Here is a 26,154-nt window from a genome sequence, read left to right on the forward strand (position 1 = left end):
CCCTCCCCCAGTGAGTCCCCCACACCCTCACTGGACAGCTCCTGCCCTCGGAGAGCCCTTCAGGCCTCAATCACTTCTCAATCCTGGCTCCCTTCCCAGACCAGCTGCCCAGAGTCCTGGTTCCTCTCCTCAGCTCACAGGAGCCGCTTCACCAGCTGGCCAGAGCACTCCCACCAGCCATGCCATCGAGGGCCAACAGCTGGGAACTTGGGCTCATCCCCAGAGAGGTCTGGTGGGCTTGGCGGCCAACAGGAAAACTCAGGGCTTCCAGGGGCTTTTGGCGGAGGTGGCTCGATCCCAGCCCTGGCTGCCAGACAGACAATGCCAGCCTGTCCACTCGACAGAAAAACACACGCTGGCTGCCTGCCCTGGGGTGTTTCCAGAAGAGAAATTTAATCTAATTTACATACTTCTAGGTACATCGATAACCAAAATGTGGCCACTGAAAAAAGTTAAAAGGTCAATCAGCTCCCGGTTTCTAGCTGGCCCAGGATTGCAAAATAAAAAGATCCACGTTCCTTATTCTCTACACAAAATGCGGTTTTAAAAAAGTGGAAAGGTCTAGGGAGCTATACATAGAAAGCAACAGTGAAAAGAGGGAGGGGGGTGAGGGTGGGGAAGGAGAGTCCCACCCCCACCCCCTCCCAGGCCCTGGAGCCCCCAAGGCTCTGGGGGGCCTTGGCATGGCAGGAGGCAGCTGTCAGCTCTGAGCTCTTCCCAGCTGGGAAGGCCCCTCTTGGGGGGGTGGCCAACAAGGATTTCCGTGGCATTGTGGGCTCAGTGGGGGGGCTCCCAGGCCCCAGCAGCGGGCCACAGAGGGAGTGTGGCTTCCCCTGAGCAAGCACCGTGGCATGATGTGGTCGTCGTTCGACTCGGGAACTGGAGGGCTGGGGCAGATTCCCGGGTCTCACGAAGTACGTTGAGTGCGTGCGTGCGTGCGTGCGTGTGTGAGAGGATATTCATAGGGGCAAGAGGGAACCAGGACAGGGGTCCTTGGGGTCTTTGCAAGTGGCCACGGATGGCAAACATAGCCCGCCTGGCTGTTAGATGTGGGAGAATGCTGGCCTTCCTCCCTTGTGAACAGATTGGCTGCCACCAGAGACCTGGCCGCTGCCCCTGCTGAACTGGGTGGGCAGGTGGGTGTGGGCTGAAGGAAGATGCCCTGCGTGTGGCCCCAGAGTCCTCAGGCTGGGGGAAGCGTGGCTAGCTGGCTTCCAGTGCCCCGGATGTAGTGTGCCCGGCTCCTGAAAGGTGCCGGTTTGAGGTTTTGGCTTGCTCCTTTGGAAACGGAAAAGAAAGAGGGAGGAGAGGGAGGAGGAGACTGAGGAGGAAGAGGAGATAGAGGTGGCACGAGAGGGGATCTGGAATGCTTTTGTGTTAGGGCGCCTCTGCTGCCGCTGTCTGTGCCTGTGGGGCCTGGGGCTCCTCGGGCGGAGGGTCCGCTTTGGAGAAATTCATCTCCAGGATGTGCCGCTGTAAGTGCCGCACCCACTCCTCCTGGATGGAGAGGGGCCCCTGGAATTCCACCTCACAGAACCTGTAGAGGGGGAACAGAGAGAGGGAGAAGTGGCCACTGCAGTGAGGAGAGGTGGAAGCATAGCCCTGGCCACACCCTGAGCATCAGGCACACCTACTGCTACTCAGAGTGAACAAAGTAAGCCCAGGATTTGAGGGAAGGGGGACGCAGAAGCTAGATGTTCTCCCATGTATGGCTACCTCTACCCATCATGGAGTCATGGTAGGGTCCCCTGGAGATTCCCATCTCTATGCTCAGGGCAGCCTGCTGGCTCAGGGACTGGGTATGGGCCATCCAGCTTCCCAAGCACCTCTGCCAGCTGACTGAAGCATGTGCTCTGAGATGGGAGAGGACACAGAGAAGCAGATCCTACCCCGCCAGGCCCCAGGAGAGAAGGATGGGAGCCAGGGAAAGGGGGTTGGGCACTAACTCCTACCCACCCAACTCACCGGCTCCTCATCCTCTCGGCCCCAAGGGAGGCCTCACAGCATAGGGGCCCAGAACCCAAGCTCATGGCTCCGAGACTTAGGTTCCAATCCTACTTCTGACTTGGCCTGTGTGGCCTGAGGCAGGCACATCACATCTCAGACTCTCAGTTTCCTGGCCTCTGATGTACACATGGACTTTGGTAAGAATGAACTAAGACCTATTTTTTTCTTAATCCGGAAAATACTTGCCAAGTGCTCACCATGCGCCAGGCACAGTTGGAGTGCTTTATAAATACTCAACTCTTTTAATCCTCATAACAAATCTATCAGGTAGGTCTGTTATCAACCCCGTTTTATAGGTGGGAATATTGAGGCATGGAGCAGGAAATCCTTGCTCATGGTCACTAAGCTGGGGTCAGAGCTGGCAACTGAACTCAGGTCTTGTGGGCTATAAAGCTCAAGGTCTCAGCCTGATGCTCTGTGGTGCTGCTGTCTGTGAGAAGCCCTTAACCTCGGTCCAGCCACACTCCAGGGCAGTCCTTGAGGCTACATCTCCTGCCTCCACCAGCCCAAGTCCTGTTCAGAGGCTCTGGACGGCCAAGCCCCGGGCGGGTAGTCTCCCTCCCTCCCCCGCGGGCTGCATACCTGCACTTGAGGGTGTAGATGTTGCCAACGAACTTGACGAGTGATGTCTGAGGGGGCCGGGGCACCAAGGAGGGGACTGGCCGGACCCGGGGCGGAGGCTGCCGCACCTCCTCCAGCTTCTGGTGCAGGTCATTGGCCTCCTCACCACCCCGGGCCGCAGAGGAATCTGGAGGGCGGGCTTGTCGGCGCTCAAATTCTGAGGTGGGGAAAGGTGGGGAGAGGGACGGGAGATGAGCCAGAGGGCAAGTCCTCTGAGGAAGTTCCTGCCTTCAGCGAGCAAGGGGCAAATGCTGTGGGGAATTTTAAGTCAGGACAACTGATGACTGGACACCTCCTGGACCTCGGGACAGGTGGGATGAAGGATGGATGACTGAACGGGAGGGCAAACTGGGAAACTGACTTAAGGGCAGATGCACAGCAGAGAACCCAGGGGGCAGCCAGGGGAATCCCAGTAGGTGGCAGCACATGACCCTCCTCCACCAGCACTCACTGTTGATGTTCTGCCGCTGGTGCTCCTCAGCCTTCATAGTGCCTGGCGGGCTGGCTGCCAGAGGCCGCTCACCACTGTCAGCTGCCCGGCCAGCCTCGAGCCCTGGCTCACACCCGGCACTGCGGCCCACCACGGCCAGGCCCCCGGGTGCCAGCCCCAGGGGCGGCCGCTTGTCGCCATCGCGGCCATGGCCGGCACTGCGAAACTTCTTGGTGAAGGGACGGCCACCCTGGATGTAGCTGCGGTAGGCGCCCACCTTCTGGGGCCGGTGCTTGATCCACTCACTCAGTGTCTCGATGGGTGAGCCGTTCACACACCACTCGGTCACGCCGAACTGCCGCAGGTGCGCCCGTGCATGACTGGCCAGGGCCTTGCGGTTTTCGAAGTAAAGGCCACACAGCTCGCAGCAGGCCTCAGTGGCTGCAGGCAGAGGGGGTGCTGCTGAGCCCCAGCCCGAAGGGAGCAAGGGTACCCAGAAGGCGCTGCCCAGGTCAGGAGCCAGTCCCGCCTCCCACTGGGGCCTTGACCCCCACTGGGGATAAGTGTGTGTACGGCATTGCCCAGCCCTACAGGCCCTGGCAGATGCCCTCCCAGGACCCTGCCACCCACTGCTTACAGGAGTGGGAGGTCTTCTCATGGAGGGTCTTTGCCTTGAAGGGCAGTTCAGTCTGGATGTAGGTCTTGGCCTTGACCTCTGCTGGGAGGAGGCGGTCCTCCTGCAGGGGCCGCTTGGCTGCCACTGAGCCCAGGTAGCTGGTGGCTGAAGGCTTGGCACCAGTGATGGGTGCCAGGCTGAGCTCGCGGGGAACCTGGGTTGGCCCAGCTCCTGGTTTGCCTGGCCGGCCAGCCATTGGCGCCAGCGGCAAAGGGGCTTGCATGGGCCCAGGGGCCACTGTGAGGGGCCCATCCTCAGCCAAGGCAGGGGCCAGGTCTCCGGCCGGCGGCTCCTTCTTGATGAGGCATGGTTTAGATTTCTTCTTGAGGATTTCCCGCAGCGTGTCGATGGGTGAGCCGTTGACAGACCACTCGGTCACACCCATCTGCCGCAGGTGCGAGCGTGCATGGCTCGACAGGCCCTTTCGGTTCTCGAAGAACTCGCCACAGAACTCACAGCGGATGTCACGTACTGGCTCTGCCCGGGACGCTGCAGGGGGTCGGGGCAGGGGGAGGAGAAGGAGGCGGTGGCTGTTGGCAGGAAGCCTCCAAGCTCAAGGTCAGTGTTAAGTGCCCTGCTGTCCCATACATGCAGCCCCAGACCTGAATGACCCGCTCCTTCATCTGCCTCCAGAGGCCCTTGTGTACATCATCCAGCCCTTCTGCTTGTTCTGTAACCTCAAATTCTAGCTGGCTTCATGATGACTCCCTATGACATTGTGAAGTATCGAGGAACAAGCACTCCCTGGATCCTGGGCTCAGAGGCAAGCTTGGCTGTTGACCCCCTGTGTGATGCTGGACAAGCCACTTCCCCTGAGTCTGTTTCCTCCTCTGCAAAATGGAGATGGAAACCACCTCCCTGTGTTACTGGGGTGGGGGGACCCTAAAGCAGGAGCAATTCAAAGCATGTGGTATAAAGCAGACATGAAATGCATGTGAGCACTAAGGCAGAGGCCTGGGCCATCCTCACCTGCTCGGCACACAGCAGCTAAATGACAGTTGGAGAGGGAAGTGCACTTGCTTGTTGTAATAGGGATGTTACAGCTACTGCATACACAGAGCTTTAAGCATTAAAGCTAAGTGCTTTACACCACTTCAGAAAACCGTGTTACAGAGTTGGGACCATGCTGATCTCCATCTTCCAAAAGAGGCAACTGCCCAAGGTCATGTACTGCTAGACTCTGGAGCAGCTGAGACCTTAACTTGAACTCCAAATGTCAAGTACTTAGTGACCAGGAATATCAGAAAGACATCCATTTCCAATACTCATACTCTTGCCCATGAGACATCACCAATTGATCCCTGCAGTCTTTCTCCCTAGGAATCTGGATGGTAGCCACTACCAATCAATTAAAGATGGTACAGATATAAAATCTTTTTGCCATTGCCTAATGACACAATTCTGCCGCCCTCATAGGAATGACGAATAATCAAGAAGCAGCTCAGCTGGGGGTCTGCGTAGCAGGAACACACAGCTAGCCCCTTGTCCTTTGGACCTGTGTACTTCCCTTCCATTGCAACCCTGGGTGTTCTGGGTATCCCCAAGGGAAGTGTGGGGGAAGACCCCTCTACCTGTTCTCCCTGTCCTGCCCCAGGGTCACACTTACACAGGTTCAAGGGGGTCATGTCTTCCCGAGGTGCCACCCAGGGACCCTCGGATGGGTGCGGCTCCCCATGAAGGGCCCCCGGCAGCATCTCCCGCTTGATCTCCACCCGCATTTGTTCAGGCTTCAGCTTCTTGGGCAGGGAGGGTGAGGAGAGGCCTGGGAACATCTTCCGGGCCGTGGGAGGAGGAGAGGCAGTCGGTGAGTGGCCCAGGGGGCTGCCTGGTGGCGGCGGCAACTTCTTGGCCAGGGGTGAGAGATGAAGGTCCGCGGGGCTGCGGGCTTCCAGTGAGCTGCCAGGACCTCCGCTGCCCACCACCTTGGCCAGGGCTTTTGGGCTAGGCCCTGACGGGTTGGGGTGTCCGCCAGGCCGGGACTGGGTCCGTCTCTTGAGGATCTCCCGCAGCGTGTCGATGGGTGAGCCGTTGACGTACCACTCGGTCACGCCCATCTGCCGCAGGTGCGAGCGTGCATGGCTCGACAGGCCCTTTCGGTTCTCGAAGAACTCGCCACAGAACTCGCAGCGGATGTCACGTGCCGGCTCTGGGCCTGAAGCTGCAGCAGGAGAAAGGGGCAGTTAGCACCGTGGGCACTGTTAGCACAGTCACCTGTGGGTCTCCTGGTCGGCTGGGCGTGGACAGCAGCACGTCCAGGGGCTGGGGTGGTGGTGGAGGGCAAGTGCAACTGAGGGGACTGAGGAGAAGGGTGGGGGGGCCAGACACCCGGCAGGAGCACAGGGAGGCTCTAGAGAGCGCATGGGCCCTTGGTCCTGGCGGAAAAGGACAGAACCAAGACTCGATGGCTCTGCGGGTCCTAACGAGGATGGGGGCAGGAAGTGGTAGCCCTGCCATCCAGACCAGGGGCAACCATGGGCACCTTCTACACCAAAAGGCAGCACCCCACCCTTGGCTTTCATTCTCAGGGAAAGTCTCAGTCATGGAGGTCAAAGGCCAAGAGAGAAGGCCTAGCAGCTGACTGCCGACAAGATCTCTGGGCAGAACCGGTCCACTGCTAAGGGCCCCTGTCCACTCCCTGCCCCAGCAGGGAGGGAGTAGGGATGGGGCTGTGACCCCCCCCCCTGGGAGGGGCTCCAGGGCCCGCAGGGAGGAGGGGGCGGCTGAAGCGAGAACCTACAGAGGTTGAGAGGAGACGGCTCCACATCAGAGGCCCAGAAAATGCCAGCGGCTGCGGCGGCTGAGAGGTCCTGCTTCCCCCAGGGGCTGGCCATACCCTCGGCCTTCAGCTTGGCCTTCGTGGCCGGCGGTGGGGGGGGGAGCAAGGAGAGGGCCGCAGAGGCGGGAGGAGGCCGCCCCAGCAGGGCCAGGGTGCCACGCCCGGGTGGGAGGCGGATCTGGACGCCGTCCCTCCTGATGAGCCCGTGGAGCACGTCTATGGGGGATCCCTTGGCGTCCGGGTCGCTGACGCCCAGGTGGCGCAGGTGGGCGCGGGCGTGGCTGGACAGGCCCTTGCGGGTCTCAAACCAGGCACCGCACAGCTGGCAGTCCAGCTCTCTGCCCCCGTCACTATCTAAAGCTGCGGAGACAAAACACAGGGGGGTTCACGGCCGCCACCTTGGCCGGCCCTGGGGGACTGAGGCGGGAGGGCCTGGTGTGATTCTCGGCTGCCCAGGCTGCTGGAGGTCCAAGACTTGTGCCGCAGATTTAAGAGGTTTTGGGAAGCAGAAAGTCCTGTTCTCTGCCTAGCCCTTTGGCATCAAGGTGAGTGTAGAGAGCATAAGGATGTGGAGTACAGAGGCAGTGGCCAAATTCCAATGGCACAATCTGATGCTTCCAGGCCTTCTTCCCAGGGACCTCAGCTATGAAGCTGTGCAGGGTGGGGGGGGGGTGCAAAGCAGGGGCCCACCAGCTGCCGAGCATCATACAGCCAAGGGCACACCTGCTCAGAACGCTGCTCCTGGAAGCACAGCAGACAGTGGAAACAGCTTCATTGGAATGTGAGGTGCAACTGGGGTGCCCTTCTGGGCAGGGTGCCAGACCCTAGGCTCACCCCCAGACTCTAATGACCACAAATGTGTGGAAAGGCCTAACTTCCTAAGGGATGCCCTTGTTAAATCTGCTCACCACGCCTGGGAGTTTCTTTGCCATGCCCACAGGCAGCCCAGGAGGTACAGCTCCATCCCTGGGCACAGAGGTACCTCTGCAAAGGACACCAGGAGCAGGAGGATGTGAAGACAGGGCCAACCATGGGACCTCCTGTCAGGTGGACCACTTGTCTACCTGCAGGACCCAAGGTGCCCCACGGGAGCCCTGGTTACCTTCACTGCCCCAACCCTCAGGCCCAGAGAAAGCCAAAAGCTGCCCCTACGTGGTGAGGATGACCCTGGCAGGCTCAGTAGCCACAGCCAGGCTTCCAGGGGTTAGAAAATCGAAGTGAAATGGAGACAGATAATATGCAGCATGGCTGGCCCAACAGGAGACGCAGCACCTTGATTAACACACTCTGGCCCAGTCGACTCAGGACACAGGCGCTGCAGTCCCCATTGCCCCCACCCTGAGCCCTGCAGCCCAACCTGAGGCCCTGCCCCTCCCAGCGCCAGGACCTCCCTCGGCTCCCAGGACCCGCACTCACTGAGGTTCAGGGGCCCCTCGTCCTCAGACTGGGGCCACTGTGCCTTTGGGGAGGCCGGCCGGGGGCTCAGGGACAGCTGGGGGCTCTTGTCCTCAGGATTCTTGGGGGTAGGGGAGCCCGCCAGGGCCAGTGATGCCTTCTTGAGGAGTGGGGAGCTGGGCGGGTGGGCCAGGCCCTTGGCCGAGAAGCCGGGAGGTGACTTGATGGCCTTGTTGACAGCAGGGGCATCGAGGGGCTTGGCCAGGGCGAGCAGGCCGGGTCGTGGGGCTCCAGCAACCATTTCCTTCGGCGAGCTGGACTTCTTAGTCAGGCCCGGGGGCAGCCCAAGGGGTGTGTCGGGCAGGCCCTTCTGCTTCACGAGCTCGTAGAGGAGGTCGATGGGGGCACCGCTGCTCTCCGACTCAGCCACCCCAAGCTGCCGCAGGTGGGAGCGCGCGTGGCTGGACAGGCCCTTGCGTGTCTCAAAGCAGGCACCACAGACCTCGCAGGTGGTCAGGCTCTGGGCTGGAAGGTGAGACGGAGGCCAGGAGAGCTAGCTGTGAGGCTGCACAGTCTCTGTTCTCCCACTTCTCCTCCCCTGGGGCCCCACTCACCCAGGCTCTTGCAAGTGTTTTGCTTCTGTCAACACCTCCCACCCTTAAAATGACCCTAATGAGGCAGGAATTAGCCTGTTCAGTTTGCAAATAAGGAAACTGAGTCTCAGAGAGGGGAAGAGTTGTGCCCAAAGGCACACAGCAGGAGCAGAGCGCTCCTGTGGTCCAGCCAGTGGAATGCCTTTCGGATCTCTAACGTACCAGAGTGTCCTGGCAGCAGGTTTTCACACAGATGCTGACCTGCCAGACAAAAGCTGAGGCCTAGCCACCATCTGCAGCTTAATTCATGCCCCAAACGCTAGGTTGGAGGCCTCAGCCATGGTCTCTGTGGTGCCCTGCCTGTACCCTCTTCTGCAGAGCCCTTATCCCTGCCTATCTGCTTCTCTGCCTCCCTGCTCCCCAACTTCAGTGACTCCCAAGGACAAGGGCCAGGTCTGTTTTGCATCTCTCACATCCCTAGGGTCCAGCACAGTGCCTGTCATTACTCAATAATGACCTGAGAATCAATGGACAAACAAGGCAGTTTCATGCAGAAGATCACGTAGCTATCAGCAATCAAAGTCTGCAAATGAACTGGGTCTGGGTGTGAGCTCTTGATGAACATGCCCACTGCTTCTCTGGATGCCCCTCCCTTGACCAGGGCTCAAGGCCATGCATGCCTGTGACAGCAAAAGCTCAAGAGAGAAGATAGCTGGGTGTCTCCTTGGTGCCATGAGATGCCAGAGAGAAAGCTGTGGCCAACCTGGGGCCCCACATTAACTCCCAGGCCCAAGAGCTCCCTGTGAGTGTGACCAGCCTGGCCGGCACCCTTGCCACCTGCGCCACTCACCCTTGAGGTCCGGCAGCTCCTGCTTACTGCCATGAGGAACCTCTGCAGCCACTTTGCTGCTCAGCCGATTGGCCACCTGCTCCAGGGGCCCAGGGACAGGCAGGCTCTTCTTGGGGAGCAGGGGGGAGCCCAAGTCCATGGCCACCATTGCGTTTTCCTCAGAACCCAGGCCTGTGAGGTTGGGAAGACAGGCTCAGCCCAGGCAAGGTGTGGGCTGTCTACCCCTGTAAGGACTGAGGGCCAGGGGTACATTGGAGGTGGTGGTGGGAGCCTTCTTCCTCATCTTTGGTGCCTGCTCTCACTTTGGAATGCAGCTCACCCCATGAAAGCTGAGGCTCCGTCCATAACCCCGAGCACCAATATGACGCAGGGATGTCGAGGCTGCCAACCGACAGCAGAGACTAGGAACGGCTTCCACCTACCAGAACACGGACAGGTCAGGGGACGCAGTGCTAGTCTGAGCCAAGACTCCCACCTTAGCAGATCTCAGAGAAAATATCTCTCTGGGCAGAGAGATCTCTCTGGGCTCCTCTCTGTGGAGGGAAGCATCTATCAGTCTTGGGGGCGGGTAGGTGGCAGTCAGAAGGGGAATTCAGTTAAGACAAGGCCAGGGTCAGAGGCCAGAGAGGCAATGCAGAGGCAGGGAGCTCAGGACAGGAAGGAGGCTCCATGGAACTTATGGGGAATCTCCACCAGACAAGACAGCTGGGGCTGGGGTTGCAGAGACAACTGGGGATCCTGGGGTGGTCTTATCACAAGCTAAACCCTAGGTGGGGTAAGGTAAGAACTAGGAGCCTGGACCAGCAGGGAACCTTACTGGGGACAGAGAGAATAGGAATTACAGAACTTTATAGGAAGTCTCTGAGGCATCCATCAGGCCAGGAAGCTTCTCCGGGTGAGGCGTATAAGAGGACAGACAGTCAAAGGTGAGTTTTCATGGTCTAATTTTTCAGAAAAAGGGGCTTGAGAAGCCTGTTGAGCCCCGGGTTTAGCATTCAGAGCATGGAGAGAGCTCTGAGAATGAAGGAACTGTGTGTCAGATGGAACCCTGGAGATGCTCAGTGTTATTAATAGGAGGGCAAGCAGGTCCCTGACTCAGTTTGACTCCTACAGAAGCAAGGAGACGTAGGGGGTCGGGGGATGCACCGGGGCCCGGGACGCCGAGGACTTTGTCAAAGCCTCCGGGTGGAGTGGGCGCGTCTGTCAGATGGGGCAGGGACCTTGTCAAGGCTGAAGTGACTTGGAGTGGGTTTCCGCGCGGGAGGAACAGGGACTGTGGTAAGAGACGATCCAGAGGCTCCAAGGGGTTCAGGGGGCATCTGTCAGATGGGGTGAGGATTCCGCGAAGTGGCGGCAGAGAGTGTTTCTGAAGCCCGGGACCCTGCGAGCCGCGACGGGAGGCCCAGGGTCCCCGCGACTGGAGGGCCTGGGGGGAGGGGAAGTCCCGGAGACTGGATGGCGGGCGTCGGGGCGGCGGCGGCGGCGGCGGCGGCAGGGGGCGAGCGGGGCGCCAACTCTGCCCTCCCCGCACCCTCCCCGGCGCGGGCTCTTACCCGGCGCGGGCGCGGGCGCGGGCCCGGGCCCCGGCTCCGGCTCGGCCTTGGGCCCGTCCCGCGGCGGCAGCGGCGGCGGCAGGGGTGGGGGCGGCGGCGGCGGCGGCGCGGGGAGAGCCGCGGGGCCCGGGCTCTGGGGGCCCAGCGGGGGCGCCCCCGCGGGCGCGCGCTCCCGGGCGCCCCCCGCGCGCGGCCCCGCCGCCGCCTTGCTCTCCGCTTTTGTCACTCGGCACTGGGCGGTGGAGGCGGCCATCTTGGCTCCGGCGCACGCGGAGCGGCCGCCCCAGGCGGGAGCAGCCGAGCGCCGAGCGCCGCCGCCGCGGAGTCCGCTCCGCTCCGCCCCGTCCCTAGGGGCGCGCCCAGGGCGGCCGGCCGAGCGCCGAGCACAGCGAACGAAACCCTTGTCCCCGCCAGGCTGGTGGGGAGCTGGCGGACACACGCATGCAGTGCTACGAGCGGCTGCCAACTGCTGCCCCAGCCCAGGTCTCGGCGGACCTGGACACTCTTTCCCCACCCCGGACATCCCTAAGACTACTATAGGAATCCTCCGGCCACACGCATCCGCCTTAACAGCATCCAGGCTCCTAGAGCCCGACGGGCGGAGCTAGGACCTGCCCCGGGACCCTGTTCCATTCCCTTCCTTGGAAGTCTCCCCTCCGGGTCGGGAATCCTGGAAGACACCTGATCCCCAACTAGGAGGATCCCCCAACACCATCCTGGTATCCAACTGTCCCCCGACGGCGCTGTTCGGCAATCCTGCGGAACTCCCCACAAGAACGGCACCACATTTCAAGCACAACCCGCTTCTCCCTCCCCAAAACTAACGGATTGCCCCCAGCTGTTATTTGACAGCTGGGTGGAGCCAGCATCTGACCGTTGCCCCGCCCCCAACCTGGCAACGGCTCCCTACCGCCAGCTTAGGGAGGCGTGGGAGAGGCTTCTAAGGATAGTCACTTTGCAGGGTCGGTGCCCAGACCGAGCCCTAATCCTAGACATCTTTCCTCAGGCAAGGTTTCCGGGATCTTCTCAACCACTCCTTAACGCCCTCACCCCCAACGTGTTCACTGAAAGACTGATCATAGCTTCCCCCCACGTACAGGGCCAGTGCAGTACCAGGCTGACTCCTATGTCCCAATGACTTGGCCAGTTCCCTCAGCACTAACTGGGAGCTGGTACATTGGTCTTCTGGTGGAAACAGCTTAGCCAGAGCTGAACCTGGCTGCTGGATGCAGGCTGCCATTCTCGGGGTGCCTGGCCCAGGTGCCGGGTAAAGGGCATAAGCTTGACATTCAGGCCTCTGCTGGAGTGACAGAGAAAGAAGGGGGCAGTGCTGGAGACTACAAACTGCTTCCTGTGCTCCCCAGCCATCTTCAGAGCAAGCTGCACCTCCTAGCCACCACTGAAACACCACAAACCTAGCCAGGTATGTGAGCTGAATGCCTAGGGGATAGCCTTCACAAAGGCAAGAAGCCTGAGGTCACATCCCCACTCTGCCTCTCCCCGAAGTGTGACCTCAACCAACAACTATCCTCTCTCTGTCCACTATACACTATCAAATCTCCTCCTTCTCCAAGGAGGAGAGGGGGCTTTGATAGCCCCCCTCTTCTCTTTGCAGACCCTCAAGTGCCCTTCACTGGTAAGGAGGCTTGTGGATGGGTCCAGCAAAGCCCAGAGTACAGAACTAGGTAGGACCCTGGAAACTCCAGGTAGGAGAAACAGAGAAGAAAACCTCAGCCCCAGGCAGCCCCTGGACAATTCCCTTGTTCAGGCACCTTCTCCATTCCTCAGAGCCCACCGTCTCTTCACTGCTGAGTTTTCTGCTTTGAGGTTCAGTAAAGTCTCCCACAAAGTCAGGCTTTGTAAGGCTGGGTCCTTCACCTTTCCACTGCCTCCACGGTGTCCAGCCCCAGGCTCCTTCACCAAAATATTACTTCTGGATTTCCCAAGCCATCCTACACTGGAGAGACCACCAAACATGGTGTGCAGAAGTCTAGCTCTGCTGCTTTGTGGCTGTGGCAAAGCAGAGGACCCACAGTTTCCTCATCCATAAAACAGGAACACAACAATCCTCAGCTCCACGGAATTGTTTTCAGGTGTGAGATGAAACCCTGATACACAGCAAGCACTCATTTACGGGAGAGGTTATCAATGCTGCTGGACACAGTAGGCACCACTGAAAATCTAGAATGTAGACTCCTGATCCGCACCGTCCAATTGGATCACCACTAACCTTGTACTAGCTGCATTTCAAGTGCTCAACAGCCATATGTGGCCACTGGTGACCCTGTAGGACAGTACCATTGTGTAGAGAACATTTCCATCATCTCAGAAAGTTCCACCAGACAGTGCCGCGCTAGATAAAAGATATCATTAACAGCAAGGATTCTGGAGCCTACGCTTCCTGGGCTTTCAAATCCCAGCTCCACATGCTTTCAGCTGTATGACCTCAGGCATGTTAATTAAACTCTCTGTGCCTCAGTTTCCGAATCTGTAAAATGGGGATAATAACACCTGCCTTTAAAGGATTGTTGTGAGGATGTAAATGAGTCCATATTTGTAAAGTGCTTAGGACAGTATCTGGCTCCTAGTAAAGAGCTCAATAAGCCTATGTTAAAATCACTGTCAGTCAGGGCAGGCAGGAACTGGATCTAGAAGGAGCCCTGGCCCAGCCCCTGAGTAAAACAGCAATGACCCCTAAGTGGCAGGACAGTTGTCGACCTACTTTGTAAAGTGACTTGAAACACTTCCAGGAAAGCAGAGTGGCTGCCCCCTTCCACTCCTCCATCCCTCCGGGCCCCTGGGAAGGGTCAGGGCTCCAGCCCTGCCTGCCCCTTCTCCCCTTACCATCTCCGTAGGCTGGCCCAGGGTCCTCAGCCCAGGTGGGTGGGAAGGGCACTGTAAGAGGTAAGCGGGGCCGGCGGGAGGTCAGGAAGCCACTAGGCGGTACCCCAGGTTCACGACACAGGGGGCTGGGGGGCCGCTCAGCAGCTGAGGTGGCCAGCAGCTCTTGCAGGATGTTGATGGGTGAGACAGTGAGCTCCCAGTTGGTGATACCAAAGTCACGCAGGTGGGCCCGGGCGTGGCTGGAGAGGCCAGCACGAGTGTCAAAGCCGGCCCCGCAGAAGTCACAGCGCATCAGGCTGAAGGTGCCCGGGTCGAAGTTAGCCACTGCAGAGAGAGAGAGGACATGGACTGCCTGGCTGGGGGAGGGGGTGGGACAGCCCCAGCTTTCCCCGTTCCCGGGGCTGCTCATCTTCAGCGGATCACACATTTAGTGCTGTTCCTCACCCTGGATGCCTCCCTTGTCCTTTGCTGTTCATGCTCCTGCCTGTATAGCTCACTCCAAGAAGTCTCCTCTTCTTGACCTTCCATTTTCTCCCCTTACATAGCTCAAAGCATCAGGGACCCCACCTTCGGAAATACTTCTCCAGGGTGGATTTGCAATCATTTGGGTGAGTTTGGGTATTTGATTATACCCTCTTTCGTCTAGAGCTCATATCTATACACCCCAGTGTTATAAATTAAATCTTTGCTGAATGAAGAGATGGATAAATGGATGGGACACCTTCCTCTGGGAGTCTGCTTGGATCCCCCAGGCAGAGTCCGGGAGCTTCTCTTGGCTTCCCCAGACTCCTGGTTCCCCGAGCCTCCCCCATCACAGCCCTGGTCACTTAACATTGTAACTGCCTGGTTTTGTGGCTGTCTGTCCCCTGCCCCTTCCCTCCAGTGCCCATACACACACACTCTCAAACACCATACCAGCACCTCCCCATGTAGGCTCCATGTCTGCCAGCATCAGAACCACCCAGGGCACTGGTGTTGGAGACAGACCCCCGGAATCAGAACCTTGGTGCCTGGGAATCTGCATACCTCACAGGCAGCCCAAGGGGTTCTGAAGTCAGCCAGGGTCCCACCACTCCTGTTACTGGGCTGTGCACTCCAGGAGGGCAGGGACTGCTGTTCCGCTCACTGTTGTGTTCCCAAGTGCCCAGAACAGAGGGGACCTAACTCAACAGATATTTGCTGAATGAAGGAATCAATGAAATTCCGTGCCTGGGGCTGACTTCCCTGCTCATACTCCTTCTTCCAGCTGTTGGAAGGGCCAGGGCATTGGGGTGTCCCCGCACCTCCTCCAATGTGGTGACCTTTGCCTCAGCTCCCAGGTCTTCTGAGAGGGGGAGGCCCTGACTTCACCCTGCTTGGCACTACGGGAGGATTTAGAATGAGGGTTGGTTGGTTCAGAACTCAGCTGCCCAGCTGTGCATCTCCCAGGTGTTGGAGGGAGGTGGGTGCCGGAGTGAAGCCGCCCTACCTTTTTTCTTCTTCTTCTGGAAGGAGAACCTGCGCTCGATGGCCTTCACCTCCTCGGCGGAGATGAAATGCCGCACGTTGTAGCTGACGCCCACGCGGTTCAGGTGGCCCCGAACGTGGTTGGCCAAGCCGATGCCATTGTGGAAGCGATCTGGGCAATAGGGGCATTTCCGCTCCTCATGCTTCAGTGCCTCTGCTGGGTCCCCATCCAGGAGCGTGTCCAACCCCAGAGGGCCACCCAGCGGTGTGTCCAGGAGCAGGAAGTCCAGGGGGTGGCCACCCCCCAGCCCCAGCTCCTCAGGCTGCAGCCTCGGGGGGGCCCTGGCTGCCGCAGCCATGACTTGCGGCCCGAGCTTCGCCACCAGAACAACCGGCACCATCCCACAGAGTTGCTGCTGCTGTGCCCGTGAGGCTTCAGCTGTCTGCAGGGCTTCTCGGAATGTCTGCTTGAGCTCCAGGGCTGACTGTGGGATGAGGCCGGGGGTGGCTGATGGTGCAAAGACTCCATTTTCGGGGGAAAAGTCCATTTCCGAGGCCAGCAGTATGTCCTCCTCCTCCTCCTCTTCGCTCCAAGGGTGCCTCTGGTCCCCCAGTTGGGCTGAGAGCCCCTGTGGGTGGACAGCACTCTTGCTTCTACTGGCCTGTAAGGAGTAGGGGGCAGATGCTAGTGACGAGGGAAAGGCTGGCCTTCCCTGGGGCCTCTGGCTCGAGCCATGTGGGAGTGGCTTTAACAGTGGGAAATCCCTCATGCCCAGCTGCTGGCAGCCAGGGCCAAAGGACAGGCTGGGGTCGTATCCAGCAGGGTTCCCCTGCCACATGGGGGCCAAGAGCGGCTCAGCTTTGCCAAAGTAGTCAGCGGCATCAGAGAATCGGGCATAAGCATCCTGGCTGGTGCCGGGCCGGCTGGCAGGGTCCTCCTCAGAAGCCTCACCATCCTCCTCCCAGTGCGCATGCACAAGCCTCACGTGCTCCCTGAGCAGGCTCTCGCTGGGCGCGGGGAAGCCACAGAAAACACAGGCACTGAGGCCCAAGGAATCTCCGTAGGGTTGATAGGTGAGGGAGGCGGCATCGGGGCTTGGGCTGCCAGCCCTGCTGCCGCCCCCGAAGGGCTCCTTTGCAGCCTGGCCTTGTGGCTCACGCATGTGCAGCTTGGCATGCTGCACAAAGGCCTTGGAGGAATTGGTGCCAAAGACACACTTGGGGCACTGCAGCCGTGCCTCCCGGCCCTCGTCGCCTGGGACCTGCTTCAGCTTCTGGATCTCCTCGATAATCTTCTCCCGGGAGGCCTGGTGCAGCTGCCGGTGCTGCTCAAGGGTGCCAGGGTCAGCGAAGGCCCAGCCACACTCGCCACAGGCCAGGGGGGCCAACTCGGCCGGGGGCTCTTGGCCCGGGGCTCGGCGGTGCTGGCTCATATGCTCCAGGAGGTGCTCCTTCTGCTTGAAGTAGATGCTGCACTCGATGCACGGGAACACAGCTGGCTCCTCGTCCTCATCCTCGTCTGGGCTGGCCACCCCCTCGGCCACTTCCTCCAGCAGTTCACACAGATAGGGCCTTGTCCGGATGGGGGGTAGCAGTGGCTGCAGCCGCTCCACAGATGCCTCTGAGTTCACCGTCCAGGTCTGTGTGGCCACCTCTGAGGCCGACCTGGGCAGGCTCCACTCGGACGGCTGGGCCAGGCCCTCCAGGTCTGCCAGGTGTTCTCCGGTGCCCACCACTGGCACATCCAACGTCTTCGTGGTATCTTCTACCGGCACGAGCACTGTCCGGAAGGAGGTGAGGGGTGGCAGCTGGGGCGGCAGGTCCAGGTGCAGCGGTGCATCCTGGAGTGGGGCCTGCTCTTCTGGGTCTTGGAGCCAGTCGAACCTGGGGCGGCCCCGGGGGAGCTTCTCCGAGAGCTTCGATTCACCCTGATGGTACAAGAACCTTCTAGAGCCCTCGAGCTCAGTGTGGGGCTTCACGGTTCTTATAATGACCGAGTCCTCGAACCTCCGCTCAGATGGGATGCCCTCCCCGGCCTCCTGAACCATGGGGTGCTCCCAGGGCCCCCGGCCATCGGGGGGGCCAGGGAAGTGGCCCAGGGGATGGGGTGCTGGGGAGCCCGGCTGGAAGTCCAGGCTGCCTCCATCCCAGCAGCTGCAAGGAAGTGCCAATGGGGACAGGTTAGCTGTGGGCCTCAGTTTCCCTTCCTTGGGCAGGGGAGGGGGTCCCAGGCAGTCTGAGATAGGCTCCAGAGACCCAGCCTGAGGGCTGCCTCAGAGGGGCTTGGGAGTGTTGGGGTGTGGGTCGGGAGGTAGAGGGAGTACATGTGGACCCTTCCAGAGCCGTTGGGTCAAACACTAGATTTAGCTCCCAGGGAACACCTGTGTATGTAGCCCAGCCCCGCTGCATGGGGTTGGGGGGGAGTGTGCAGAGACCACAGCGGGGATCACAAGTAGTGTCCCCAAGTCTGGTGGCACAGTCAACTCTCATCCGTCCCCTGGGAGGGTCCAAGGCTCCGACCTATGCTTCAGGCTGCTTTTTTGTCTTGGTCCTCCCCAAGTTGGGGTGATCTAGTTTGTTTAGCCTCATCTTTCCAGCAAATTTGGTGAAACTCTGCAGTATAAACAACTCAAGCAAATTTACCTTCCTCCCTGCATCTCCCCTCCTAGAAGGGCAGAGTCAGGAGAGGTGCAAAGTCCTTGCTCAGCCTGTGGCCCCAGTGACCCTGACCTCCTTTGGAGGAGAGGGGAGGCAAGGCAACCTCACTGAGCCTCAGTTTTCCAATCCGAAAAATGGGGACGAGTCCCAAGAACCAGGAGCTTCTGTGCCCTTATGCAATGACTAAGGGAGCTGTCTCATACCCGTAATCAAAGAAAACTTAACACACTGCAGGTGCTTATTCAAATGGGGACCTTGACCCCATGAAGTGGAGGGTGAGGATGACACAACTCAAAGTTGGGAAACGCTTCACTTGGCCTGCTGCCTGATTCCCAGTAAGCCCATGACCACTGTGGGTTCTTATTATGACTGTTCCTGATCAATCCCCCTCATTTTCAAGAGCTTGCCTCCACGAGGGGCTATGGATCACACCCACGGAACAGATGCGGAAATGGGTTCCACTGAGAGGCTGAGCGGAAATCACAGGGTTACCTCTCTAAGCCCCATCAGTGACATGCAATGTTAATGGGACCATTACCCCCAGGGTTATGGCAAAGACTAAGTGGGGTAAACCTGCGCTGAGAGCCTAGTACACAGCAAGCGCTAAATAACTGAGAGCTATTATTAATCCCAATATGGATGTTAGTACATATTAGCACCCACCAAGCCATTTAATAAAAGGCTGCTGCCATCAGCATTGCTGTCAATTCCTGCTCCTACCCAATGTCCCTTGGGTCCTCGAGGCGAGGTTGTGAGATGTATCTTAGGGACTCCATTTACCGATGAGGAAACTGAGACTCAGAGAGGCCAAACGTTATTCTAAGGATCACCTGGCAGAGACAGGACTCCAAGGGTCCAACCTCCAGGCTCCTGGCCCACTGGCCCTGCTCTTGGCAGGGATAATGAGAGTTGACTGTCTGTGTTAATCCCAATCCTCCCTCCACCCCCTACAAATGCCCAGGGGCTTGCCTGCAGGGAGCCACCTCCTCCTGCCTGGCCTCCAGATTCCCTCCTATCCCCTTCTCACTCTTGGGGGCTTCTCTCAGGCCTAGGCATGTCCTGCTTGCCCCCCTGCCCTCCCTGAGGTCAGGGCCAGCGTGGCACTCACCAGCTGCTGATCCGATGGGTGGCGGAGGTGGCACGGGGGAGGGCTTCGCTGAGGCCAGGATGGGGCTGCCCGTCTGCAACAGAGAGGGGAGACCCTGAGGGGCTGGGGTCCCCCTGGCTGGGGCCCTTCACAGCACCCCAGCTCTGGGAGCCCTGCCGGGCACCTCGGAAGGGCCCGACCGGCTCCCCACTCCTCTCCCCTGAGAGGCCTTTGGCCTCTGCACTCCTGAGCCTTGAAAGGGGTTTCTTTGGAGGAGTCCCCTTCGCTTTCCTAGGGGACCACCAGGGCTTGCTGCCTTCAACCCTTCTCTCCTTGCCCCCATCTGGCAGCCAGGGTGATTTTTTTTTAAGTCACACCCTGGTAAAATCTCACCTGGCTTCTCATCATAACTACAATAAAAGCCAGATTCCCAACCACCACCTACAAGGCCCCATGAGGTGGGACCTCTGCAGGTCTTTCCAGCCTCACCTCCCTCTCCTCCTTACCCCTCACTCACTCTGCCCAGACTCCTCGTGAAGCCTCAAACCCACCTAACTCTTTCTGACCTCAGGGCCTTTGCACCAGCTATTCCCTCTGCCTGGAGAACACTTCCCTGGCCACCTGCTAAACTGAGCCCCTGTGATTTTTTCTCTCATTACCGTTTTTTGTTTTTTGTTTTTCTTAGCATTCTCTGAAATTGCCTGTGTCCCCTACTAGCACATAAGCTGCCCCACCCCCCACCCCAGGGCCTCATTCACTGCAGCACCTCAGTGCCCGGCACACGGCAGGTGCTCAACCAATACTTGCCAGGTGAAGAGTGAGGAGCCCTCTAGTCTGAGCTGCAGAGGGCCCGTCCCTGCCTCCTGCCTCCCAGAACCCCTTCCAGGCCTACATTGTAGAATCACATGCCCTCCTAGGAACCCTCACACAGATAGAGCCAACTCTCCATTATCCGCCTGTGGAGCCAATGCCTGGAGCGACCACAGGAATCCTGGCCTGTGCCTCCTCTGCCTGCTGCACCCGCCTGCCGCAGGCGAGCATGCCAATCGGGGCACAGGCCAATTGCGTGGGCCAAGGTTAACACACTGGGGGAACTTGTGCCCCATCCAGAGCCCAACAGATGCAATTGCTGGATTAGCTTCAATTTGAGGATGGTCCAGAAAGAGGGCTAGTGCCGGGGTTAGTACTTTTTCAAATACCCTACTGTCCAATTTGCCCGGGAAATTGAGAGCTGACTGTCAGAGGCCAAAAAATTAAGAGCTGTTGAGGGTAGAGAGTAGGGGTCAGCAAGTTGTGATACTGCCAGGGGTCTTTCTGCTGAGTCTGAGAGAAGGGTTGTGACTGTCACGTGGCCTCTGGAAGGTGAGGGTGGTGATGGGGATTCAGAAACCTGCATCATCTAGAACAGTTTCTCAACCTTGGTGCTACTCACATTTGGGGCCAACTCATTCTCTGTGGTGGGGGGCATCCTGTGTATTGTAGGATGCCAGTAGCCAGCCCCCGCCCTGACCCTTGGCCCTGCAGTCATGACAACCAAAAATGTCCTCAGACATTGCCAAAGTGTCCCTTGGGGCAGAATCGCCTCCATTTGAGAAGCTCTGCGGTAGACTGATGGGGAGCAGGGCCAGGTCGGGGTGTGCTCGGATGAAAGGGCTGGTGTCAGGGTGGGAGGATGGAGTGGGTGGAGTGTTGCAGAGGGTGGGAGGATTGGGAAATCAAGGCCTGGACCAGCTAAGGGAGTGAGACCCCAAGAAATGGGTCTCTTGAGAACACAAGAATCACAGACATGAGTTCTCAGGAGAGGGCAACCATTTCACAGGCAACAAGCCCCAGCACAGGCTAGAGGTGCAAGTCTGAGGGTCCGGGTGTCCTGATTCTGAGATTCTGGGACCCCAAGCTCCTGAGATTCCGAGTGTCCCAGATTCGATGATTCTGCGATTGCCGTTGTCTAAGAATTCCACGAGCCAGGGGGCCGTATTGGCCTATTTGTTTGAGCGGCTCCAGTGAAGCTCCTATTTTTAGTGGCAGCAACTTTGGAGGAAGCAGACCAAGCAGGGCCCTGTGTCCGAGACACTTGGGGGCTGGGGGCTCATCCAGAGGCCTCCACAGCCGGCGGGGGTCCAGAAGTCCCCATGGGTCAGACAAGGCACCTTGGATGCAGCCCCTGACAGTGGCCATGCCAAGGGGCCCTCATTGGCTCCTGCCATTTGGGGTCCCCGAGGGGGTTTGAAAACGAGAGACTGAAAATGAGGAGCGTGTCCATGAGCAGCTGGAACCCCAAGCCAGGCAGCTTGGCAGAGTGGCCAAGAATCTAGACATTGGAGTCAGACAGATCCAGTTCCAGCCCAAGCGGGAACCTGAAGGGCATGCCTTTCCTGCTCCAAGCCTGTTTCCTCCTCAATATGATGGGAACAGCTACGGCCCCAGTCTCGAAGGGCCAGCGACAGATGCCAAGGAAGATCACAGAGTAAATGCTCGATCCAGAGAGTCAGCGGTGGGGGGAAGGAAGGGAGATGGGTGTGCCCGGGGCGGGGTTCAGGGCTGGCTGAGACATGTCCCAGGTTGGAAGCTGGAGGCTTGACCGGGAGCCTCAGGCCCACTCGCTCCATGCTCTGATTTCCTCCTCAGCCTGGGGCCCCACGAGGGCAGAAATGACGTGTTGTTCATCCCCTAGCCCCCTGGTCCCAGTGCCAGGCATGCACCAGACTCTTCAGCAATCCACGCGGACCATCTCAGCCGCACAAGCTTTGGGTGCACCCAGGAGGCCAACCAGAGAGGCCGAACTGTGGGTGAGGGGCTGCAGGGAGGCTGTAGGGGCTCCAGGCCAACGGCCATAACGGAGGACAGAGAAGGCAGGGGATTCATCCGTGTCTAGGTGGAGTTTGGAGGTAGCCACTCCAGGGGTGCTCTTGAGGGGCTCCAAGGACTAGGTGGGCATGAGGGAGGGCCCAGGCTTCTGCATGGAACAGCAGCCCCAGAGGCTGTTCCTATTTATAGGCATCACAAGACTCCTAGGGCAGGTGCCTGCTTCAGGGAAGGCGGGGTGGAATGGGCTGAGAGGGCAGCGGAGGCGGGGGGGGCGCGGGGGGGAGACACTGTGTCCGACGCCCAGGCCCTCCTCCAGCTTCCAGGCCGCGACCCTACTCCAAGTCAAGCCACCCTCGCCCCATGCCCCATATGCTCAGGGACACCAGTAAGGGTGGACCTCACCCCCCTCAGCAGCCACATTCCCCTCCTCCCCAGGCACATGCACTGGACCCTGGCTGATTCCCCAGGGGGAGTGAGGACATACCTACCCACCTACCTACCTTCTTCTCTCCAGACCTGGGACTTCTGCCAGGTATAGCAGAGCGCCCAGTTCCTCAGAACCAGACTCAGAGAGGGCCCCAGGACCCAGAGCCTGTTCCGCAGTGCTCCCACAAAGTCCTGGGCCTGTCCTGGCCAGCCGCATGACCTGGGACACGGTCCTGCCTCTCTTTGGGCCTGAGTTACTAATGGTTTGGAGGAGGGGATTGCTAAGGTTCTCTGAGCAGGGGTCTCACCCCCTCATTCCCTTCAGGTGCCACCAGTCACCTCCACGCCATTGCATGTGTGGAGCCCCCTGCCTAGATGTCCCCTGCCCACTTTGTCTGACTCAGTGTTCCTCACCCAGGACTCCTGGGTGTCCCCCAGCCTGGGCTTCCCCCATTGCAACCTCAGTGACTGTGTCCTAGCACCTGGTGGCTGCTCTGTCTGTCTGACCCCAGATGGCAGGGTCCAGTGTGGGCAGGGATGGTGTGTATGCTTGGTCGCTGTGCACCAGTGACCTTTAGGAGGTGCTCTGTAAATATCTGAGTGTCATGAGCATTGCTAAGGTGAACTGGGGCAGGTCAAGGATGCCCTGACACAGGGTGGTGGTTAAGGATGAGGGCTGTCAAGCCAGGTTACTGCCTAGCTGTGGGCCCTTGGGCAACTTACTTGACACCTCAGGTGGGGTCTGAGTTTCCCCATCTCTAACATGGGATAATAATAACCGAGGCTACCCCACAGGGTTTTTTTGAGAATGACATGAGATGATCACATAAAGGGCTTGGTGTGTAGGAAACCCCTTACAGAGTGCTTGGAGATTCCTGGAAACCAAGGCCTTTAGAGCAGGCCAAGGAGATGAAGGGAGACATATAGTACATCAGCCTGTACCGCACTCACCACTCTTCAGCTACACCAGGCTCCTGCCTGGCCCTTGAACATGCCAGGCTCCTCCTCACCACAGGGCCTTTGCACCTGCTGTTCCCTCTCCGGGGCTTGCCTTTCCCACCATTCATTCCATGCTCCACTCAAATTCTACCCCCTCAGGGAGGCTTTCCCAGATTTCCCAGGCATGATCCTGGCACTCTGTTTAATACCTTCACAGCACCTGTCACTACCTGCCCGTATGTTATTTATGTAGTTGCTTGTTGTCTGTCTCCCCTATCAGAATGTCAGGTCCCTGAGGGCAGAAACTTTTGCCACTTTTGTTTACAGCTGTATCTCCAGCACCTAGAACAGAGCCTGGCACATAGTAGTTGCTGAGTATTCAATGAAGGAATAACAAATCTTGAGGTGGGGACAGTGTGAGATCCCCTTTTGCTGGGAAACCGAGGCATAAAGGGGTGGCTGTCATCCCTGATACCCAGTCTCTCCCTAACCACTAGAGGGCATAAGCTGTTTGGGACCAATGGCTCCGGAGCAGGACTCACCAAGACAGTGCAGCAAGAGGGAACTGGGATAGGCTGATGGGAATGGGGTATGCCTGGGGAACAAGTGGGCTCAGGGAGGGGAGCTAGGGGTGCTAAGCTGGGCACCTGGACCCAATTAGTATGCTCAGAGAAGGAAGCCAGGCAGACCTGAGTCAAGTCCCAGCTCCTTGTCACCCAATGGGGGCCTTGGTCAGGTCATTAGCTCCCAGGACCTCTGTTTTCACAACTGTAAAATGGGAAACTAAGCAGAATGCAGAGGCTCTGAACCCAGGCAGAATCAGAATTCCAACTCAGTCCCTGCTGGGCTGGGTGACTTGGCCCTCCCTGAGCCTCGGGGACCTGGCTGGATGCTCCCCCAGGGCCACAGGGCCCACCCTCTTACCAGAAATGCCACCTCTGCCATCCAGAATGTCTCGAGGGCCTTCCTTGGTGACAGGCAGGTAATGGGTGGACCGGAAGATGCAACCTTCCCCCTCAGCAACCTCAGCCCCACCTTCGATGTCCTCCCTCGGCGCTGGGCCAGGCAGTCTCTCGGGGCCTCGAGGACGATCCGGGGCGGCCAGGCCGCCTGCCAGGGGCCCATCCATAGATGCTCTCTGCTTGTCTCCACTCAGCTGCCCGCCTGGCTCAGTGAGGCATTGTAGGTCTGGGGGCAGAGAGACAGGTGCTTAGGGGAGGTAGGAAAGGCACGCAGTTTGCCTCAGTTTCTCCTTCCTTGAAGCCCCAGTCCTCACCCTTGCAGCTCAGTGCCTCAGTTTACCTCCCAGCACAGGTGAGCAAGTACATGGTACTGAAGCCCTATCCTCACACATTGTATCCCAAAGGTCCCTAACCTCAGCATCCTGCACTGCCTCAGTTTACCCCATTTTACAACATGCACACTCAGCCACCTTGTTTTCTTGCAGCATTAATCCTATCACTTCTAGATGGCTCCCTTCATTCATACACCGCTGCACTTTCCCCAATTGAGCCCTCACTTCCATGCACGTGCATATCCTGTGCGCATGCCTCAGCTCCAATCCCGGCCACTTCTACACTCTGATCCTATACACTGTCTCAAGTCCCCCCCACCCCCCATCATTACCCCTGCACTTTTCTTGCTTCTGTTGCCCGTATCAGTTACCCCTGCACTTTTCCCACACTCCAACCCTCCTTCTATACACAACCTTAGGATTCTCCAGCATTAACCCCTTCACCCTCACACTCAGTCTCAAGTGACCCCAGCATTAACCCCCTCGCTTCACCCCTTCACATTACCCCTCATGCATACCCAGCCTGGGTTCCTTCATCCCACCCTCCCAAGATCTCTTTAGTCTGAGGGCAAAAGGGAAGGATGGGGCTCCTGGTCCAGAAATGAGGACCCTGGGGAGGCTGTGGGGGTGGGGGCTGTCTTCTCCACCTATAAATACCTTCAAGGTAACGGCGGAAAGTGAAGGGCAGGAATGAGGCGCCCTCCCCAGGGAGATGGTGGGAGGCCGAGCCCAGGCAACCGGGGCGGGGCCGGGGCTCCAGGCCTGGCTGCAGGCGCTGCCCTCGGGGGCCTGGGGGCTCCCAGGGGGCCCGTCAGTGGACTGGCCGTTGTGGTGGGGGGGGGGTCCCTGCCCAGGCCCCAAGGAAGCACTTGCGGGTGCCCACCGGGTGGGCACTGCCCGCGGGGAACGGGCGGGACCGCAACTTCGGAGCACTTTGGCAGCGTGGGGAGGAGGGCTCCCTCCTGGACACCCCCGGGGGTCGCAGGGGTGGTGGCGGCGCCGCGCCAGCGCACCCCTAGGGGCGCCAGGGTCCGGGAGATGCGCCCTCCGCCCGTGCACCTCGGGGCGGGAGACCCCGCGGGACGCGCCAAGGTAGGGGGGACACCTGCCCCAAGACCCCCGCTCCTCCCCCCAACCTGTGCGGCCCCGCCCCCGACCAGGCCCCGCCCCTGCAGGCCCCGCCCCCGCCCCCCGCCCCGGGGGGTCCCGCCTGGCCCTGCCCGGCCCGGGCCTCCCCCTCCCCGTGCCGGCTCCGCCCCGCCCGCGGGCTCCCCAGGCCGGGCCGGGCCTCACCGGGGAGGCGGTGCCGCCGGCTGGGCGCCGGGGCTCGGAGCTCCCTTCTTTGGTGCGGCCGTCGCTGCCGCTACCGTCCTCGCCGCTCCCGGTGCCGGTGCCGCGGCCTCCGCAGCCGCCGCCGCCTCCACCACTCGGGGGACATTGTCCCTTTAAATCGCTCCCCCCACCGCCCCGCCCCCCCCGGCGCGCCGCCGTGACCTCAGCGCGACAGCCCCGCCGCGCCGCCATGATGGGGAGGTCCAGGGCACCCCTTCCCCCCCACCCCCTCCTGCTCCACCTCGGTGGGGGGGCAGCTAGCAGCCGCGCCGCCATGTTGGGAGTGGCCAGGCGGGTGACCCTTAAAGGGCCCGCGCGGCCTGAGAGTCCAGGGAGAGGCTCTGTTACCATGACAACACTCTTGTCCTCCTGCCCTCAATGGCTCTTCATCACCCCACTGCTTCTTCCAATGCTAGGAC

The 26,154-nt window shown here is 59.5% G+C and overlaps 1 protein-coding gene across 14 annotated transcripts; it reads right to left on the minus strand.

The window, feature by feature from the left end:
• Positions 1 to 369: 369 nt before the first annotated feature.
• WIZ (WIZ zinc finger) lies at positions 370 to 25,845 on the minus strand. Of its 14 annotated transcripts, XM_082457621.1 has the most exons (13): positions 25,697 to 25,845; positions 24,034 to 24,297; positions 18,958 to 19,030; positions 15,214 to 17,345; positions 13,746 to 14,069; positions 9,349 to 9,519; positions 7,927 to 8,430; positions 6,472 to 6,870; positions 5,341 to 5,892; positions 3,696 to 4,223; positions 3,080 to 3,499; positions 2,590 to 2,785; positions 370 to 1,537 (listed from the first exon to the last, which is right to left on the minus strand). In XM_082457621.1, exons 2-13 carry the CDS (start codon positions 24,236 to 24,238, stop codon positions 1,378 to 1,380), a joined length of 5,664 nt encoding a protein of 1,887 aa, XP_082313747.1. In that variant the 5' UTR covers positions 24,239 to 24,297; positions 25,697 to 25,845; the 3' UTR covers positions 370 to 1,377. The 14 variants fall into 14 exon arrangements, with proteins under 14 accessions (XP_082313747.1, XP_082313756.1, XP_082313753.1 ...); XM_082457630.1 differs by lacking the exon at positions 15,214 to 17,345; XM_082457627.1 differs by lacking the exon at positions 9,349 to 9,519.
• Between the last annotated feature and the right edge of the window lie 309 nt (positions 25,846 to 26,154).

The sequence above is a fragment of the Balaenoptera physalus genome (assembly GCF_965194825.1).
Source record: "Balaenoptera physalus genome assembly, chromosome: 3".
Taxonomy (NCBI): Eukaryota; Metazoa; Chordata; class Mammalia; order Artiodactyla; family Balaenopteridae; genus Balaenoptera; species Balaenoptera physalus.